Below are 17,928 nucleotides of genomic sequence, written 5' to 3'. Positions count from 1 at the left end.
CATTACATCCTGTTTACAATCTGTTCAAGGATCCTGAGATGGTGGATATTCCCCTCACTATCACCCTCCACATCTTCATGGACGACGGCGGGTTTTGAGGCATTTGCCCTTTGGGCTGCTGCTTGAAAACACACCTGTCCCCAGACTTGAAAGGTAAGAGGAAACTTCGCCAAAGCATTAGTAGGACGGTCTGTCCCCTGGAGGAACACACTCATAATGACTGCATGTCTTATTTGCATGACACAGATAGTGTAAAGACACAAATGTATACCACTGTGACATGGGTATTTTTGCTGAAATTGCAATGATTCTCCACACAATCTTTTCATGACTGGGGCGGTTGTTTGTGTCACTTTGTATGACACACAAACACACTTTCAACACTCCTATTTGGGTCATACATTCTTTAAGCTTGGTCATATTATGGCTTTTTGATAGCTGCTCATTTATACAGCAATTTTTATGCATAAAATGTAGGTCAAAATGCTTTCCATTAAGAAAAAACAGTATGTTAAGAATAAGAAAAAAAAAAAAAAAGAAAAGAGCAAAAAGACAATCAGATGTATATATTTTGAGTTCTATGTCCTAAATTATGTTTAATCTATTTGCTCCAATTTTCAGTTGACAGTTTAGCCTACAGTGTAAATTTGAGTCAGTTAAGAGGTCTGTGATATTTCTACGAAATACAAAAAAAGTTGTAAAAATTTCAGCACTGTGATTTAAAAGAATTTCCTCTCTAAGTTGTCTATGGTGAAACGTTAAACAGGCGTCTTTAATCATTTATTAGACTAGATGAGGAGACAGTGTCACATTTCTCTTGCTCTTGTTGAGTCTTGTTACTGAGAGCTGCAGGGAGAGGAATGAGGCATTCAGGCTACACGTCCCCATCACCACAGGCTGGTAAATTGCTCTGACCCCGGAACCGGAGGGTCCCAAAACCTGTGTAATTACTGCTGAGGAGACAATAACGTATCTCACATGGCGAGTTATAGAGGCATAGTAAAACTGATTTGGGACATAGGCTACTGACTTGTCATACAACAGACGGAACATGAGCTTTACGATTTCAACTTGTCGTCTCTGTTTAAGTCCCCGGACGTCTATAAGGCTGTAATAAAAAATAAACGTGTTGAAGATGAAGTGCGACGTCGGAAAAAAATGACCCCCGACATGATACAGACGTACAGTGAAGGAGGTTTTTGGTCTCTGCGGAGAAAGCAGCAGCACAGGACATATTAACAAAAGGAAAACATTATCTTCTGACTCGGTCTGTCGCAGCTTCATAAAAAATAGTAAAAAGTCACATTTACAGCACAGGCTCGACTGCGAAATACCACTTTGGCAAGTTAAAATAAGTTTTACCTTAGTACTTTTCCGACAGCCTGAAGCACCATTTTGCAACTTAGTCCGTTTTTGGAGTTTCTCTGAGAGTGCATGTCCGTCTTATCTCCGGAAAAGGAGCAATAATCTCCAACCATAGCTTAAAACATTAAGATGTGACGGCGGAATATCCCCTTTAAAGGTTATTCAGATGTAGTATATCCGAATCACACCACGGTTTGCTCTGTGTGAAGCTCTGACTCACTGCACAGCAAAAAGAAAAACTTTCAGAAGACTTTAGAAAAGACCCGCCTCCTTTGCCCCTGCCGTCCAATCAGAGAAGGGGAGAGGGCCAAGTGGGCGGGCTCTGGTGGCGTCAGAGTCTGCCCATGTGGACGTGGTGCGTGCTTTTCCCCTGAAGTGTAGTTACAATGTAGCAACAGGTGGTCAGCTCGTAACTGTGGACTACAATAAAGTAAAAAGGTGTTGCTACAATACATATGCCTACTGTAACAGAGCAGGCTCACACAAGCTTGACCTTTTCAATGACAAAACATTATCATAAAAAAAACAAGTTATACAATACTCATAAATTCATCAGTTTATCACCCCTGACATCAATATCACAGCAATAAAGCTTTAGCCTCATATTCATATTCCACATTATAGCATATATGCCTTGGACCCCACAGAATATATGTGTGTGTATTTAAACATACACACATCTATACTCACAATGATACATAATTGTACTTGTACAAAGAAATTGGTGTTAATTAAATTAGGCATTATAACAACAATAAGACAAACATGTAAGATCAAACCAGAAGAGAGCAGAAAAAATAATAAACGGCTGAAAGGACTTCTATGTCAGCCTAAGACAGTTTCAGCAGGTGGACCTCTACATTGCAGCTTACACACAACCTGCAGTTAAAAGTGTGTGTAGCGTCTTTCCTTTCTTTCGGTTACGCGCAGCGTGTATGCTGGGACTGTGGGGCCACATTCCTCCTGCTGATTCTGAACTTCACCTGGAGTCCAACTATGACAGGCTGGCAGCAGTCAGGCGTGTTCAAACATGACTGTCCAAGCTGAAGAACCAGCAAGGGAATCAAACAAAGCCTGTTTGAGAGTCAAAGTCAGATTCACAAGAATATCCAGAGGTTTTCTTTGCATGTCTGGGGGAAAAACTTTGCCCAAGAAATTGTTTGTGATCAACAATTTTAGAAGATTCATGTTGTGGACATTATTAAAGCATGACTGTGGTGTCATATCTAATTAAATGTCAATGAAAGACTGAGCCAACAACACCTAAGTACAAAATGAACAAGAGGAAACAGACGATGAATATTGGGAGTTGTGAGACTCACGAGAAGATTACAACTAGTGTTAATGAGCTATAATTCCCTCGCCCTTCCTCCCTTTAATTACTGCCTCAACAATTGTCCTCTCTTATTCTCTCTTCTGTTGTTCTCTTCACACATTTCTCCTCCCTGTCTTGTCTCTCCTTCTCTTGAACAAGTCTGTTTTTTCCTCTCCCTCTACTCAAGACAAAACTCGCAGGGCCACGGTGGAGCTGCAGGTGTAAGAAATACTGGACCAGCTGGCTGCTGCAGCATTGACATACACATAGACACACTAATCAGTGGGGATCTGTGGAGCTATGTGCACTCTGTGTATATGGGTGGGGGCAAGCAGTCATGAGACGAAGATAAAAGAGACTGTGAGGGTGCATGAGAGGACTGTGCCTATGTGTGTATGTATCAGAGTGTGTAATTTGTGTGTGCAAAGGTGTGTGTGGTGTCTGCAGAAATGCCAGTGGAGCATGTTTACTGTGGACTGTTGAACCCTCTGAGGCGCCACTTGTTTATGTTTAAAAGCCCCTATGTGATCCAAAGAAACCATCTAAAAGAATCAAAGGGGACAGAGGGTCTGACGGGCGCCTCGCTGCACCCTCATCCTGCATGACTGACTGCCTCCCCGCTTACCACACTAGGAGTGCGCGCTGGACTGGGGCCTGGTGGGTGGAGTTGGGTGATGCAGAGGCCCCGTGAGTGGCTCCTGCTGTGGTAGCAGTGGTGAGGAGCAGGGGGAGAAGGGGGGGAGAGGGGGGAGAGAGACCAGAACAGGGCACTGACTTTTCCCCTGGCGCTAAATATAGCATCAGCCTGCCTGGCCTGGCCCATAAAGAATACAGAGAACAGTGCAAAGGCGGGGAGGGGAGGGGGAAATGTGCCATATGTGTTTGCGTCTGTGTGTGTGTGTGTGTGTGTGTGTCTGTGGGCATGCATAAATGAGTTGGCGACTTAATCAAAGACCATCTAAGCTACAAACTGGTATCAAATGTCTGGTCAACTTTGTAATCCTGTTTAGCTGTTTGTGTTTAGACAACACGTTACATTTAAGAACTTAAGAACTAACCTTGTTAAATCAAAGAGTTCTTTGTAGCTCTTGATAGCATAGTATGCAATAATAATAATAATAATAATAATAATGTATATAAAGTGATATGTGAGAGGCTACAGCGTTATAGTCGATACATGTACCCCGTGCGCTACTTGTAACCACCCAAGACAAAACAGATTGGTGCTGTAATGGAAATCCCGTGTTCAGGGAACTTTCCATTAATTTGCTCCTAACTATTGGATCCGTGCGGTCACTGAAAACAGAAGACATCCATTCAAGATCACTGGGGCTTGGCCTGGACCTGGGCCCCTACATTCACTGCTGTGTTAGTGTGGACAAAGTGCTTTAATGAACCAGGCATGAAAGCTCAAGAGCAGGTGGCTTTTGACTCAAAGTGGCCTTTCCCTCGGTCTAACAGGTAATATGCAGTAACACCTCCGTAGTTTGTCATGTTATGCGAGCCGCAGGCTAGCATAGCAGGTGGAGACGGAGACAGTGCCACTGAGCTGCACAAGTCGGACCCCTCTTGCGCAACGTGTGACGTGGATGGAAACCAACGGCCGCATTCCATCGTCTGGCGGACAGAGGTTTACTCTTTCTTCTCTGCTAACGTCACAGTCACCTTGTCTCCCACTATGCAGCCAAGACATGGCATCACTCAACTGCCACCTGCTCTCACCAAACCAGATGTTGCTGCGAAGCACAGATTATTGGCACAACATATACCTACATAAAAAAGGGTGAGTGCCATATTAAAACAGCCTACTCCAGATTACACACTCATTTGTTTGTAGGTGTGGCATACTCTGGGTTACATTATGGGTTACGTAAGAATTTCTAGGAAGGATTAAGTATCACTAACTATAAAAGAAGTTGTGATTTATGGAAAAACACGACCATTTTCAGTTTTAGTGTAACATACAACACCACGTCTCGAGACTGAGCTGCTCTGATTCAAGCACGTCAACCTAATCAAAAACAACCGCCCTGGAGATACAGACAGGAAAAGCCCAGATTTAATAAGAAAACACATCACTCATTTACAAGAGAGCAGGGGAAGAAATAAAGGCAGTTTATGGAAACTCTGTGACGTCACTGACTTTGTGACTGATGCATGTGTTTAGACCTAATCTGATGAGTGAAGAAATAACAATAAGCAACACAACTTAAGCAATAACTGATCAGAGCAACAGATAACACAAGGAAAGTAAAGACGACAGCAGGAAGAAAAAAAAAAATGCCAGTAATTCATGTCATTACAGTGCTGACGTCATTCCAGTTAGGAGGCGGTCATACTGTGAAAGAAATATGTTGTATCTGTGTGGTAGTTAACTCAGGAGACTTGCAAAGGTGCTGCAAGTTTTAACCATCTACCAATACAGGAAAAACTGGACACACTGGGCAGATAAACTTCAGCAAAATCTAAACTTATTCAAATGATTGAGGCATTTCAGACAAAGCGTGTTAGCCTGCAGCGCTGCCTTTACTGCTCGGAGAAATGGAAGGCTGGCCCAACAGGTTGGGTCTGACAGTCAGCGGACATTCCACCTATTTGAGACAAAGAAAACACTGATTCCAGGCCAGCAGTAAATGAGTCACAACCACAGCAGATGTGCCTTGGGGCTTGGCAACGGCTCAACTCAGGCCCTGCTAGACCGAATCTCCAGCCAATCGCAGCAGAGATCAAAATGACAGACAGGTCAGGCGCCCAACCGTGTTAAAACCAGAATGAATAAGTAAAAATCAAGTTGCTCTGGAAGACCTTCAGTTGGTGTTGCATTCTGGGTGTGTGGGAGTGTTTTCGTGTGTTTAGGTAAGGTCTTAGCCAGTGAAAACAGTGCAGACTGAAGGTCTTTAGTGCCTGGGGGTTTTCTATAGGCCCGGATAAAGGTCAGCAGGGCCAGGAGACACTCGGCACATTGAACCCAGCGACCTGCCCTGCAATGCCAACTTCCTCAATTAGACAAAAGCGTGCTGTGTTTGCTGCCAGAGCTAGAAAAATGTAAATATAACAAAAATACATCATCTGCTTACTGCACTCCTGTCGCTCCTCTACCTTTCATTTCTGCTCCACTCTACAGATAAATGGACTCTGTGCACTGCATGAAGCACTGAGCATGTGCAGCCTGTGTGTCTGTGCATGTGCAAACTTGGCAGTAGCAGTAGCAGGAGTCTACATCTGTACTTATTAAATTTTGTAAAGCCTTTCACTTCTCTGTAAGGGGCTCACACCTCCTCCCCCCAGGGTGCTCTAGTATACACAGTGCACCAATGCTATTATCACTGCTGTCATATCTTTATCAACAGACAATAAAAAACATTTTAGAATCACATTAATGTAATCAAGCCCTTCCAAGCTCTAACCATTACTTGCCCATCAGTTTTTTTGCTTTAACCTGTTCTTTCCTTTCCACCTTTAAGGCCTTGTTGTCCTATTTCTCCCCTTGCATGTGCACTCTTTTTCTCCCTGGATTCATCTCTTCTTTGCTCTGCATTCCTGTAGGGGAAGGGCTGCATGCAAAGACATGCCATCGCTCTCTGCACACACAGCCTGGCTAAACAAAGGAGGGAAGAGGGAAGCGGAGGAGAAACGGCAACATGAACAGTGAACTATAGGAGGTGAAGAGCAGGCGTTTTAGGAAGTATAGCTCTCAGTTTGGTTTGACTTGGCGTTTCTTGTTTGGGAAAAGCCAAGGTAGATGTGTGCACTTCATGAGCAAACATATTCGAGTTCAACTGCATGCTCCGTTTAACGGCTGCAACAGCACAAAGGGAAAATACTCAACTGTCTAATTGCCACTGCATTTTTAATCCAATTAGAAGTCAAGTAAGTTTGGATTTTAAAACGTTTGAGCATTTCTGCAAACATTTTTGGCAGCGGGGTGATTTCATCGGGGAGTCTGCAAGGGACAGAGAGCTTGAAAGACAGAAGGCCATGTTCTGACTGGTTTATGACAGAGGGAAAAGAGGGCTTTAGCAAGATGGGAGACAGGAGATGAGAAATACCAGACTCACGTCCAGACATTTATAAATCACCCTCTCCAAGGATACGGCTTAGATTAACCACTATCACATCAGCAGGAATGGGCCAGAATGGAATATGAAGAGTAGAGCGGGGTTGAAATGGGAGAAGGCAACGGTTGAGGAGGAAGGAAGTGAGAGCCTGGGAGTAGTTGAGATTAGTTAAGTGAGAGGGGTGAACAGAGGGCACCAGAGGGGCAGGGAAGTGAAAAACAGAACAGAAAAAGGAGAGCGGATGAGAGTAATAACAGAACGCTGGATGAGAGGAGAGGAGTGAAAGAGTTTGGCTCAATGTGGTAGGTTGTCACAGCATGCCCCGACCGCCCGCTGCACTCCTCCTCCCTACATTCCTTAACTCTATCAATCCCATAATTCACCACCTGGGCAGCCAAACACCTGTCTGTCAAGTGTAAGAGCGCGCACGCACACACACACACACAAAAATGAGAAAGGTGGCTCAGGTGCAAGGCCAGCTATGATATAATGCTCAACATACTGACAAGGCGGCAAGGTCACAGATCAGCGATCAAGGTGGAGGAGAGGACAGGTGAGGTAGCTGACCTGTGGAATACCCTGTGACCCTGTCACATCACAGGTGTTCACAGCGCAGCCACAATGTGACTGTCCTCAGGCCTGCAGGTAAATGGTAATGAGGCTGTCTGTCCTCCTAATGGCTGCAGGTCAGTGGCAGGGTCACTCCATCATCAGCGTCATGAGATGAAATCACATGACAAAAGGAATGAGGCCCGAAGATAGTACGAGAAAGTGTATCTTGTAACAGAGGAGCGAGAGAAATCCTCACTGCAAGGTAATGAGAAGAGATGAGAATATGAATACAGCTTATAACTAAACTGTCCCTAAAGTGCTCAGACTTACAGCTGTCACAATGAAGAAGTTATTAAAGTGCAGGTGTGTGCATGTGTTATGCCTTGTGCTTTACTGGAGGAAACAGAAAAGCGTCCTCAGGGCTACGAGTCTTCCCAGAACTCTAATCAACTCAAAAAGGGAAAAGAATGCGGCTTTTCCTTGGAAGAATATGATAACCTTGGCACTGAAGCTAGGACTCACACACACGCGTGCACACACACACTAAACCTGTTGATCTCCCAGCTGCAGATAAAATTCAGAACATTTCTGAACCTAACCAAAACATTACCTAAAGATTACAGCTCCAGTGTAACACAGCAGTGCGTACGGTGGTTTGACTGTAGTTCTGGGCATGTGAGAGAGGAACATTCCTTGTTACACACACACACACACACACACACACACACACACACACACACACACACACACACAGGGGGATATGAATTAGGTGTGAAAGCAACACTGCCACCTGCTGGTAAAAAAATGTGGGTGTTCCTCTTCATACCTGCAGGGCAGCAACTCTGGGGAGAAGTTCAGATGCAATGATGGAAATTTTCTTTCTTTTTTTTGCATTTCAGTGAGGAGAAAGCTGAGAGTGGGCTACATTACCATGTACAGTACCCACCCTTGGAAAACAGCCTCTGAGTGAAGACATTGTCTGAAACTTACACAACCTCACAGCTAGACTTGAGTTTTCCATTTGACTTTTCCAGTCCAGCTTTTATAATAAGGGTGTGGAAGCTCTGTGTATTTTTTTGTGACACTTGAAACCAAACCAGGACTCTGCTGATGCTGTAGAGGCCAGCATCCTTTGAAGATTGTAAAACCTAATGAGTTACTTTCCACTACTGCTGGTGCAGTTTAGTAATATGCAGAACAAAGGTCAAAGGTAAGTGTTAAAAAAAAAAAAAAAAAAAGACACCTGCAGAGATAGGCAGAGATAGTGTGACAGTTAATCAGTGAAAGAGGCGAGGAGAGGTGAGGTCTGGGGGCAAAATGAGGGGGAGTTTATGACGTAAAAGAAGAGAGGTGCAAGAGGAGGGGGGGGGGGGGGGGGGGGGGGGGGGGGGGGGGCTGTGGTCACACATATGCTACTGTTTGCTCTGGAACACAAGAGGCAGCCTGTGTGTGTACGAGCGTGGTAGAGAATTAGGGGCTGGATGGAGGAGAAAGACCGTCATGGAATACAGGGATAGATGGAGGAAGCGAAGAGGAGGTGGCGGGAAAAGGATTGAGTTAGCGCCCATGTTTGCACAGGATGCGTGTATGTGGGGCAGACCATGATGGGATAGGCCATCGGACCTCAGGTGTGAACAGAGCTCTCTTTTCATGGTTGTTGGAATAAAAATAAATAAATAAATAAAAAGCAACAAAACCAGAGAAGCCCTCAGTTAAAGCAGCCGAGAGTGCATCTGAGTAGAGCTGGGCGATATAGCCTTTAAATAAAATCATGATATTTTTAGGCCATGTCTCGATACACAATATATATCTGCCTGATTCTCGTAATCATTAGCCTGCATTAAAATATTATTGTTTATTGTATATTCATTTGTGGTTTCTGGTGGAGCAATTTTACAAAATAGGTGGAAAGTTGACTAGTGACAGCTCCATAGGTACAGTTGTTAAAACTTAAAAAAGCAAATGATGCATATTTAAAAAGGGTGTGGGTTCATTAACACAGTTTGGGTGGCTTTCTGTTTTTCTGCTCCAAGGCTGTGCTCGCCTGCCCTGATCCAGCTCATTTACTACTAAGTGAGGGCATTTAGTCACAGTTTTTTCCAGCTCAGGGGAATGTGGATGCATATAAACTATAGGACTTCCCAGAAAAGACAAACCAACAAGCCTGCAGAGAACGTACAGACTGTTCCTTTAAAATGGACAGTGAAGCTAGAGTAAATGGTACTGATGGCCTGAGTGACTGTGTCGACATATTCTACATATCACTCTGGCTGAAACAGAGCGTGTAATATGAAATGAAGCAGCTATGTGAAAAATGTTTAAAATATGTACAGCATAAAGGCAGGTACTCCACCGTCATTCTGAAGCCAACCTGAATTTGGATCAAAGAAGCTTTCGCCTCAGCAGACGTGATGATGATTCCAAAACTAGCTGATAAGATCAACACGCTGCCTTTAGAGCTCCAGTCAAATCACATTAGCCCTCTTCTTAACACACACCAGTCTGTTTCTAGGTATATTACATAACGCGTGCTGCGTGTCCGCATTCCCTCGGCCTGTGAGATGCACAAAATAACAAATAGACATGAGAGATGAAAGGAGGTTTGGGGGACCCCTCTCCCAGGGGAAATGTCTCCATTTCCTGCTTCAGCAGACACTAAGCACAGCTCCAGCAGACTGTCAGGCATGTGAGGGAACAGCGACGCTGGAGTTAGATCTGTTATTCCGCCGCAGTCAACGTCCCGTTTGCTCTTTAACCCTGAGAACATGGAACGAACTGACCAGGTTTAAACTCGCTGAGCTGGAGGATCTTAGGCTGCTGTATTCTCATATATATGATATGAGATATGAATGATGTTCTACTAAATGTACAAAGTTTTCTAATATCATATCCAGTAAAAAAAGTGTTTTCTGATTCAGGTTAATTTACTTTTCAACATTTCTCATTAGCCTTTTATATATTTGACACTTTTGTTTTAAATTGGTGCTTGGATATTTCAGCACATTTAATTTATTTCAATATTTAAGTAAAGCTTTTTGTCATTTTTTTAATTAATGAGGGAAACAAGTCAAGTAAAAAGTCATGTCATCAAATATTTCTCTTCATATGAAGTAAGTCTTATTTTTGTGAGATGTGGAGGATAATTTTACACGGCCTTAAAGCTAAAATCAAAAGTTGAAGGAAAAATGGTGAATGAACTTTGATTATATCACTATATGTTAAAAAGGAAAAAAGAAAATGTAAACAAGTAACTTTCAGTCATTGCTTGAGTTAATGAATTTGTTCCTGATGAATGAAACTTCAAATATTGTCCTCATCTCCTGTGTCGGCCTTCCCCCTTTATCAGATTTCCTTTGAATCTTCAGGTTGGGTGATGACGTGGGCTTCTGAGGAAGCATTCCTGTCCCTGCACTGTGTCACTGTTTCTAACCCTGTCCTCCGCAGATGTGAGTGTGCGAACATTATGCATCCATCAGTGTGAGTGTGTTTTGTACAGTAGCTGTTATCTCAGGAGACTATCGCTGGAGTCGTCACAGCAGCAGCAGGCCTCAGAGAGTCTGCCTGGGTTTGAAACAGCCAACTCACAAATCTGCAGCTCTGCTCATCACAACAACCGTGCGGTCAAACAGAGCGAACAAGGACATTTTCAAAGAAGAGTACAGCCAGTGCCTCCCTGCCACACACACACGGCACCTCTGAGTGGTGCATTTTAAAAATTCATTAGTGCTGCTGCTTACACATTCTGAGTTCTCAGTTCACCAGGAGCTGCGATGAAAAACTAGGGCTGTCCCCGAACCAGGATTTTCAGAGTTGACTTAGGGTCGGCACCTCTAACCGAAGGCGGTGGGGGCTTTGTTTGTAAATTTAACAGCCCGTCATACTGTTGCTGTTATACTCTGTATAATGTTAAAAAACTGAAATCATATACGCTCACATATAGTAGTTTTAAACCAATTTAAAACACTACTACAATTTCCATTTTATTCCATTCAAACAGTCAAAGCAAAAGCAGAGAATAATGGGGTAAAAAATTAAGAAAAAAAATAAAATAAAAAACTTAGGAGGACAAGCAAAAACGTAGGAAGGAACGACCGGACTAATGACCAGACGAAATCCACCGTCTGATAGAAGAGGAAACTCTGGTCCATTGTGTGAGTTTGATTAACAGTGGGAGTGGATGAAGGCGTAGGAAGCGGTCACGCCCAGGATTGGGCAAAGAGGTGAGGATAAGCATGTGATTTAAGGAGGCAAACAGATTAACAAACCAAAAAGTAAGCTAGTGGAAAATATGAGCAAACCAGTTTGTTCCCTGTAGGAAGATCTTGTGAGTGCACTTCTGTGTGCATTTTAACCTCTAATCAGCTTAGAGGTGTACCAATGTTGATGTGTGTGTGTGTGTGTGTGGCAAGAAGCAACACCTCTCCTACCCAGAGAGGAAGTCTGATCTCTCCAAGGTAAGGTACTTGGAAAGGAGGCAGGCATGATTTAACCACCAGCACCACCTCTCATGGACATCCAGCCGTAACAACAACAACAACAACAACAACAACAACAACAACAACACAACAACCACCTGAACGACAGCAGCTCAAAAACACGGTGTAGAGATGGTCGGCCCACAGCAAGTCCTATAACCAGTGACAACACACATGGGCTGTGGGCTGAGACGAACTTATTTTCTTAGACAGATGACATGTTCCACCCAAAGAGTTCTCTGTTAATAGGCTATGACAGCAGATCATGTGGGGATGCCGGTTAATATCAGTCTCTGGGGCCTAATCAGGAGGAAAAACACACGGTGTGTACGTGTCTGGCAGAGAGGTGTTGTTAGTCAAGACACAATGACGACGTCACGTGTTTCTGTGTCACGGCCAGAACGGAGAAGAGGAAAGGGCGGACTGGGGAGGGGGCTAGCTTGGAGACAAAGAGAAAAGCCAGCAAATGTTATGGAAAGTCCTGGACAAAGCCGTGCATGTTTTGCTCCTTAGGGGCATTGCTGAGATGACAGTGAAACCACAGAGAAGCCCTGCCTTTCTGTCGGAGACTGGCGTGGAGGAAATGTCAGAGCATGTCTGGTGTCAGTCGGCCGGGAGAGAAAAAGGACACACAAACACAATCCTATGGAGCCACAGAAACACTTAACACAGGAAAACTAATATGCCCCCCCCCCTTTTTTTTTTTTTTTTTTTTTAAAAACATCCTCACCAACACATATGCTCCCAAACAAAAAAGCAAGCCTGTCGTCTACAGATGGTACAATGTGCGAGGGAAGGAAGTGGGCGGAGGCAGCGGCTGCCACTGTCAGAATGGGAAAATAAAAGAGAGATGGATAGAAAGGAGGCACAAGAGAGGTCAAATCAATAGATGTCCTTGGAGCAGTGAGAGCAGGGAGGTGCGCGCCCCTCCACTGCTGCTGTCGCATAACATCACATTTTCCTCCGCCCTCCGCAGATGTATCTCATCCTACGGTAAAGGATGAGCTGCGGCGAGAACAATATAACCTGATCCTTTTATGAGCAGATGAGATCAGCGACGCCCAGCACTACGAGGTTGAGCATGTGTGTCTGTGTGTGTGTCTCTTCACCAGGGGATTCAGGTGTAAACAAGTCTCTGATTGGCTGGATGTAGAGGAGTAAGTGTTAGATGAGCTTATGCAGTGACATCATCTTTCCTGGAGGGGGTTGGGAGGGTTGCTAGTGCAGTGTGCACATCTGTCTGCAAAACAAAAGACTTCAACAACAGTTAAAAAAATAAATAAATAAAATACTGCCATAAGAAGCTGGCAGAGAACAGACCAACTTCTCTGATACAAAAGGGCAGTTAAGGTTGGTCCTTGTTTGGCCCGCAGCCTCTGAGCTCTGGAAGTGAACGTAATAAATGTTATGAATGTCACCTCAGAACATGCTGGAGTCAGCACTCTGCAGCATCCCCGCCGCTCCGGAGCAGCCTCTCCACCACAGCTACTCTGATTAAATATATAGTCTCACAAGGAGGGAGTTCAATGTGCGCGTTTGCCTCACAAATCTGAACATGACGTAAGTGCAATCCAGCTGTGCTTTTAGGGTGCGAAATTTGACAAGCTGCACATGATACAATTGCATTTCTGGAGTCTATTTTAAACTTTCCTTGTCTTTTTTTTTTTTTTTTCTCGTCTTCCTCTCTGCTCTATCCTTGGTAACAGCGCCATGTCAGATGGTAGATAATTGAAACAAATGAGGGGGCACAGCTGCCAAAGGCACTGCAGCACAGAGGCAATTACACAGCTATGCAGGCAAGTGTGTGTGTGTTGAGACAGAGAGAAAATAAGGAAGGCTTACCTATTCACCACCACCTTCTCCATTCAATTACACTGCACCAGAACACCCCTCCCTCTCACTCTCGCCTGGGACAAACTTGATAAACAGGAAGTGAGGCGCCCAGGCACTTCCTGTCTCCCTTCAAATGGGCCTCTTGTTCCCAAAGGCAGTAAAAAAAATAAATAAATAAATAAAAAAAAGTCATGGGCTTTTGCAACAACTACTATAACCAATTTCCCACCTTTACAGCCTATACAAAGGCCCCAGGCTCGTTGTTTTGGAACTGAATTCTGTCTAACCCTTTTCCTGCCACCTGACCAACCGACAAACAGAGCCAAACACAATGAAGCCATTATCCACTTGCCAATTGGGCCACCAAGCAGCTGTAATGAGTTTTTTTCCATGCCTACAGGGCACCTGCTACCACACACAGACAACTTTTACTCTGCTCGTAATATTTCTCTGATCAACACGGATGAAGGCGTTTCCAGCATGGAGCGTGTTACACAACATGCTCTGGGTTCCTTCTCTTGATTTTTTTGTTGTGTTGTAAGAAGAGCTGCAAAGACGTCTTGTGTTTTTCTAATTAAGCGCGTGCACGACTGGGTGTGCTGACCGTGTGGATCTGAATGCGGGGGTGAGGTTAGTGCAAGGCCGTCTCTTTCTCTTTCTCCTGAGCCAGCAGGACACGGCTGCTTCTGAAAACACACACACACACACACACACACATATACACACACACACACACAGTGTCTGTGTTATGCAACTGGCCCTGTGTGTGAGGTCTGCCCTCTGCAGTGACTGGAGGACAGGTGAAAGTAGAGAAGGACAGTCAGTCAAGTCAAGACTGACAGACTTCTTACATCTGCACAGACCAACCAGGGTCACTCCCGTCTGAGTGTAATGTAACACATGTCCTGACTAGATTACCTGCAGACAGAAGAGTGAAAAAAAAACTAATTTAAGCTCCGAGAAGAGAGGAAAAGGTGGATTTTGTTACTCGGTGCCATTCAGTGCCTGATATCAGAGGAGATTTTTGGGAACTGGGGGAGGAAATCCAAAGAAAGTGATCAAACCCAGAAAGTTTATGCACAAATTTAAACCTTACTGATGCTATCTGACCTGCGCTCATCTAAGTGCAGCCATTAGCTTGACAACAAACAGGGAGTGTCGACTGGAAGAGTGCAGCAACCTCCACAGAATGCTGCTGGTTGATTTTGGACTGCATACCCTGTTTGTTTAGGTGGACTTTGGGTGGAGCGGCGAACGATAAACACAAGCACAGAAACAAGAACCGATTATACCGAATCAATATTTAGCAAATATTGATATTATCCGAGAGCGTTTTTCTAGAAATACATTTTCAACAGACCATCAAACCGTCATTTAAAAATTAAAGGGATGATCTTGTTGTTTAGTTAGACATCTAGCCATTTTTCTGCACCCAGAATGACAAGGAAGCTCGACTTCGCAGTGCAAGAGTCGGAGAAAATAATCCCATCCAATTCCTCCAGGCGAAGCTTTTAATAGATAATGATTTCATGAGATTTCTATGCACTAATCGAAACTTTAACCCCCCCTTTTTTTTTTAACTAAGCCTTCCTCAAAGACTGATTCAATTCAGCCCCATCTGAGTGACGGGCAGCCACGCGAGGAGGGAGTCTGGTGGGCTGAAGGGAAGGAGTGTGGGGTTTTGTTGGTGGAGAATGGCGTCCTTGTTGAGCTGCACGTCTCTCTGCTCTGTGGAAGCGGCCAGGCTTGCCAAACATAGCCTAATGAGAGACACATGGCAAACAGTATGGCCTGCTCCGCTAATACAACACACACACTATGATGATACACTCAGAGCTATTGTTCTGCATCACACATTTAGAAAAAAAAAATCACCGCATGATCCACTGAGAGCAAACACATACACATAAGCTTTTGTCATGTGATAGAGCCTCCAGGTCTGAATGTGCCCGCTGTCCAGCAACACATCAACAACAATACATCACAGCGGTGCAGAAACATTAAACCTCATAACAGAGAGGGAAAATGAGATTTTCTGTTTCATGCTGCAATTGTGTATGGAGAAATGATGACCACAAGTAAAACCTTTGACTTTACCGCTGGGCGGAAAACACAGAAGAAGGTACACAATTGACTAAAGCTGAATGAGAACTTGACCCAGGATTCAACTCCAACTGCGGTGGTTGCCTCAGGAGGAGGTGTTGGAGGAGGCCCTGGAAAGCTGATCCTGTGTGTGTGTGTGTGTGTGTGTGTGTGTGTGTGTGTGTGTGTGTGTGAGAGAGAGAGACTGAGAGGGACTTGACTATGTGCATATGTAGAGATTACAATGAGTCGATCCTCAGATAACTTTCAGTGGTGTCACAGGGCTGACAGCCCATACCAAAAGAGTCAAACTACAAAGCTCGGCTACTTTGACTTTAACTCGTGTGAAACTGATCAGAACAGCCACCCTAACTAAAAACAATAATTGTTTTCTGCTCTCTTGGTCACAGATTAGAGCTGAGAGCTTGAAGGTCACATTTAGAAGATTTTCATAAACTTGAAATATTTACTTTAAGAATAAGGGAGTTTTTTCAGTCTTCAGACCACTGACACTTAAATCCCAACCCCACGGGTTAAACTGTCAACAGTTAACACATGGGGCACATGAGATTAAAACACGATGTCACAACTGTGAACAGATGTTCAACAATATTATCCTCACTTTCACCGCCAAAAAGCCTCTTCAAGGTCAAACTGGAGAAAACATGCAAGTATATCAATTTTTTCCTTATTTAACAGGTTAAATCAAACTGCTGGACAACTTTAAGGGCTTGTTTGACATTTTGGGAAATGTGCTTCTTTGTTTTCTTGCCAAGAGTTAGACGAGAAGATCAAAGCTGGAGCCAGCAGGCGGGTAACATAGCATAAAGATTGGAAACAGTGGAGAAACAGCTAAGCCGACAGTAAAACAATCTGCCTACCAGCACGTGGGTCGTGAACTTGGACTATTTCTTGGCCAGCTGCAGTAACCCCTGGTCAAACCATAATTTGACATTTTTAACCTTGAGATTTATATCTGTCAGCTTAGTCTTCATGTTGATGCTGACAAATACTTCTTAGCCTCCCTTCCAGTTGTTTATCAAAGGTATATATCGATCTAAATTAAAATCACACTCAGGAATCATTCAATATTTAAGATTCAGTGCAGCTGTTGATTCTCAGAAGTACTCGGCTCTGAGTGCCCTGCTTCTCCTCAACTTCACCCGAGTAGAAAACACAAAGTCTTCGCTCCCGACTGTACAAAAACTCAAGGTCAGTTCAATTTGATTTTACTTTACGTCATATGATGACAGACTGTTCAGTCGCTCCATTGTACACAGGATGATCGACATTAGAGCTGACACTGTTTGGAGGAGTGTTGGCAGGCGGTCTCTACTCCACACAATGCTACTGTTGAAAGCTGAAACACCGGAGCCCAGGGGTAGGAGGGCTGGCCTGAGCCGAGGTCAACGGGGACCTGTTCAGATGGGTGTGCCTCTAAAAACACACATCAATCAAGCCATATAACATCACTGCCAAGCTGTCTGATGGCTGACGGAGATGCAGAGGGAGAGGAAATGCTAAAAATAGACGTGACGGCCCATTTTGGCTTAATGAGCCCATGAGACGCTGTCTAGGTCCCACCCCTGCCTTGATCATGAACATAAGTACTTCTGGCACAAGCCCTGACTTCACAAGGCTTCTGTGTGTATTTCACCAACAGTATATAACACATGTGCAGCATCACACACACACACGCACACAAACGGCAGGCTGTTATTCATACTAAAAGCAGCAGTGAAGTGTAAACAAAGTTCAGAATCACAGCGAGGCCTAATCTAATCCATCTGTGCTGTGTGTGTCTGCGTTAAAGCTACAATTTCACCCTCACCATCAAAACGCTCCTTAGAGAACTGGAAAGTTATATTTAGGCTTTATACAGCAGTTAAAGCAGGCTCAGGCTGGCTAACCCCACAACCACAAGAGAGGGGAACCAGATCCTTTCTGCTCCAACTGCCAGAGAGCCCTACCTAAATCATCTTAGCCCTTCTCTCAAGCACAATAACCAGCTATATGAGTGCCAGTAAGTCATCAGATTTGAAAACTAACGGCACAGGCTCTCCAACACAACAACTGAGCCAAGTCCATCTGTAGAAAAAAAAAGAAAAAAAAAGTAACTTCAAAAAAAAAAAGGAGCAAAGTCTGTCAAGTTCAACGCTCTGCAAACAGCACAGACAGAATAAAAAGGAAAAAAAAAAAAAAAAAGAACACATCCCTGCCCTCTGTAAGGGAACGCTGTGTCCAAACA

General features: G+C 44.1%; 1 protein-coding gene across 4 annotated transcripts in view; it reads right to left on the bottom strand.

The window, feature by feature from the left end:
• Positions 1–17,928, bottom strand: part of mob2a (MOB kinase activator 2a) — a 62,189-nt gene that overhangs the window by 14,840 nt on the left and 29,421 nt on the right. The window contains exon 1 of one of the 4 annotated variants that reach the window (XM_071504316.1): positions 1,363–1,603. The exons of the other annotated variants lie outside the window; for them this stretch is intronic. Within the exon in view, the coding sequence (XP_071360417.1) occupies positions 1,363–1,478 (116 nt within the window). The 5' untranslated portion in view covers positions 1,479–1,603. Of the gene's footprint in view, positions 1–1,362; positions 1,604–17,928 lie in introns of those variants that run through there. 4 annotated transcript variants of the gene reach the window in all.

Source organism: Trachinotus anak, unplaced genomic scaffold (assembly GCF_046630095.1).
Source record: "Trachinotus anak isolate AG129_WGS33_773 ecotype Australia unplaced genomic scaffold, CSIRO_AGI_Tana_v1 ptg000002l, whole genome shotgun sequence".
NCBI lineage: Eukaryota > Metazoa > Chordata > Actinopteri > Carangiformes > Carangidae > Trachinotus > Trachinotus anak.
Note: the sequence above shows the minus strand (reverse complement) of the source record. Positions and strands in the feature narration are given on the sequence as shown.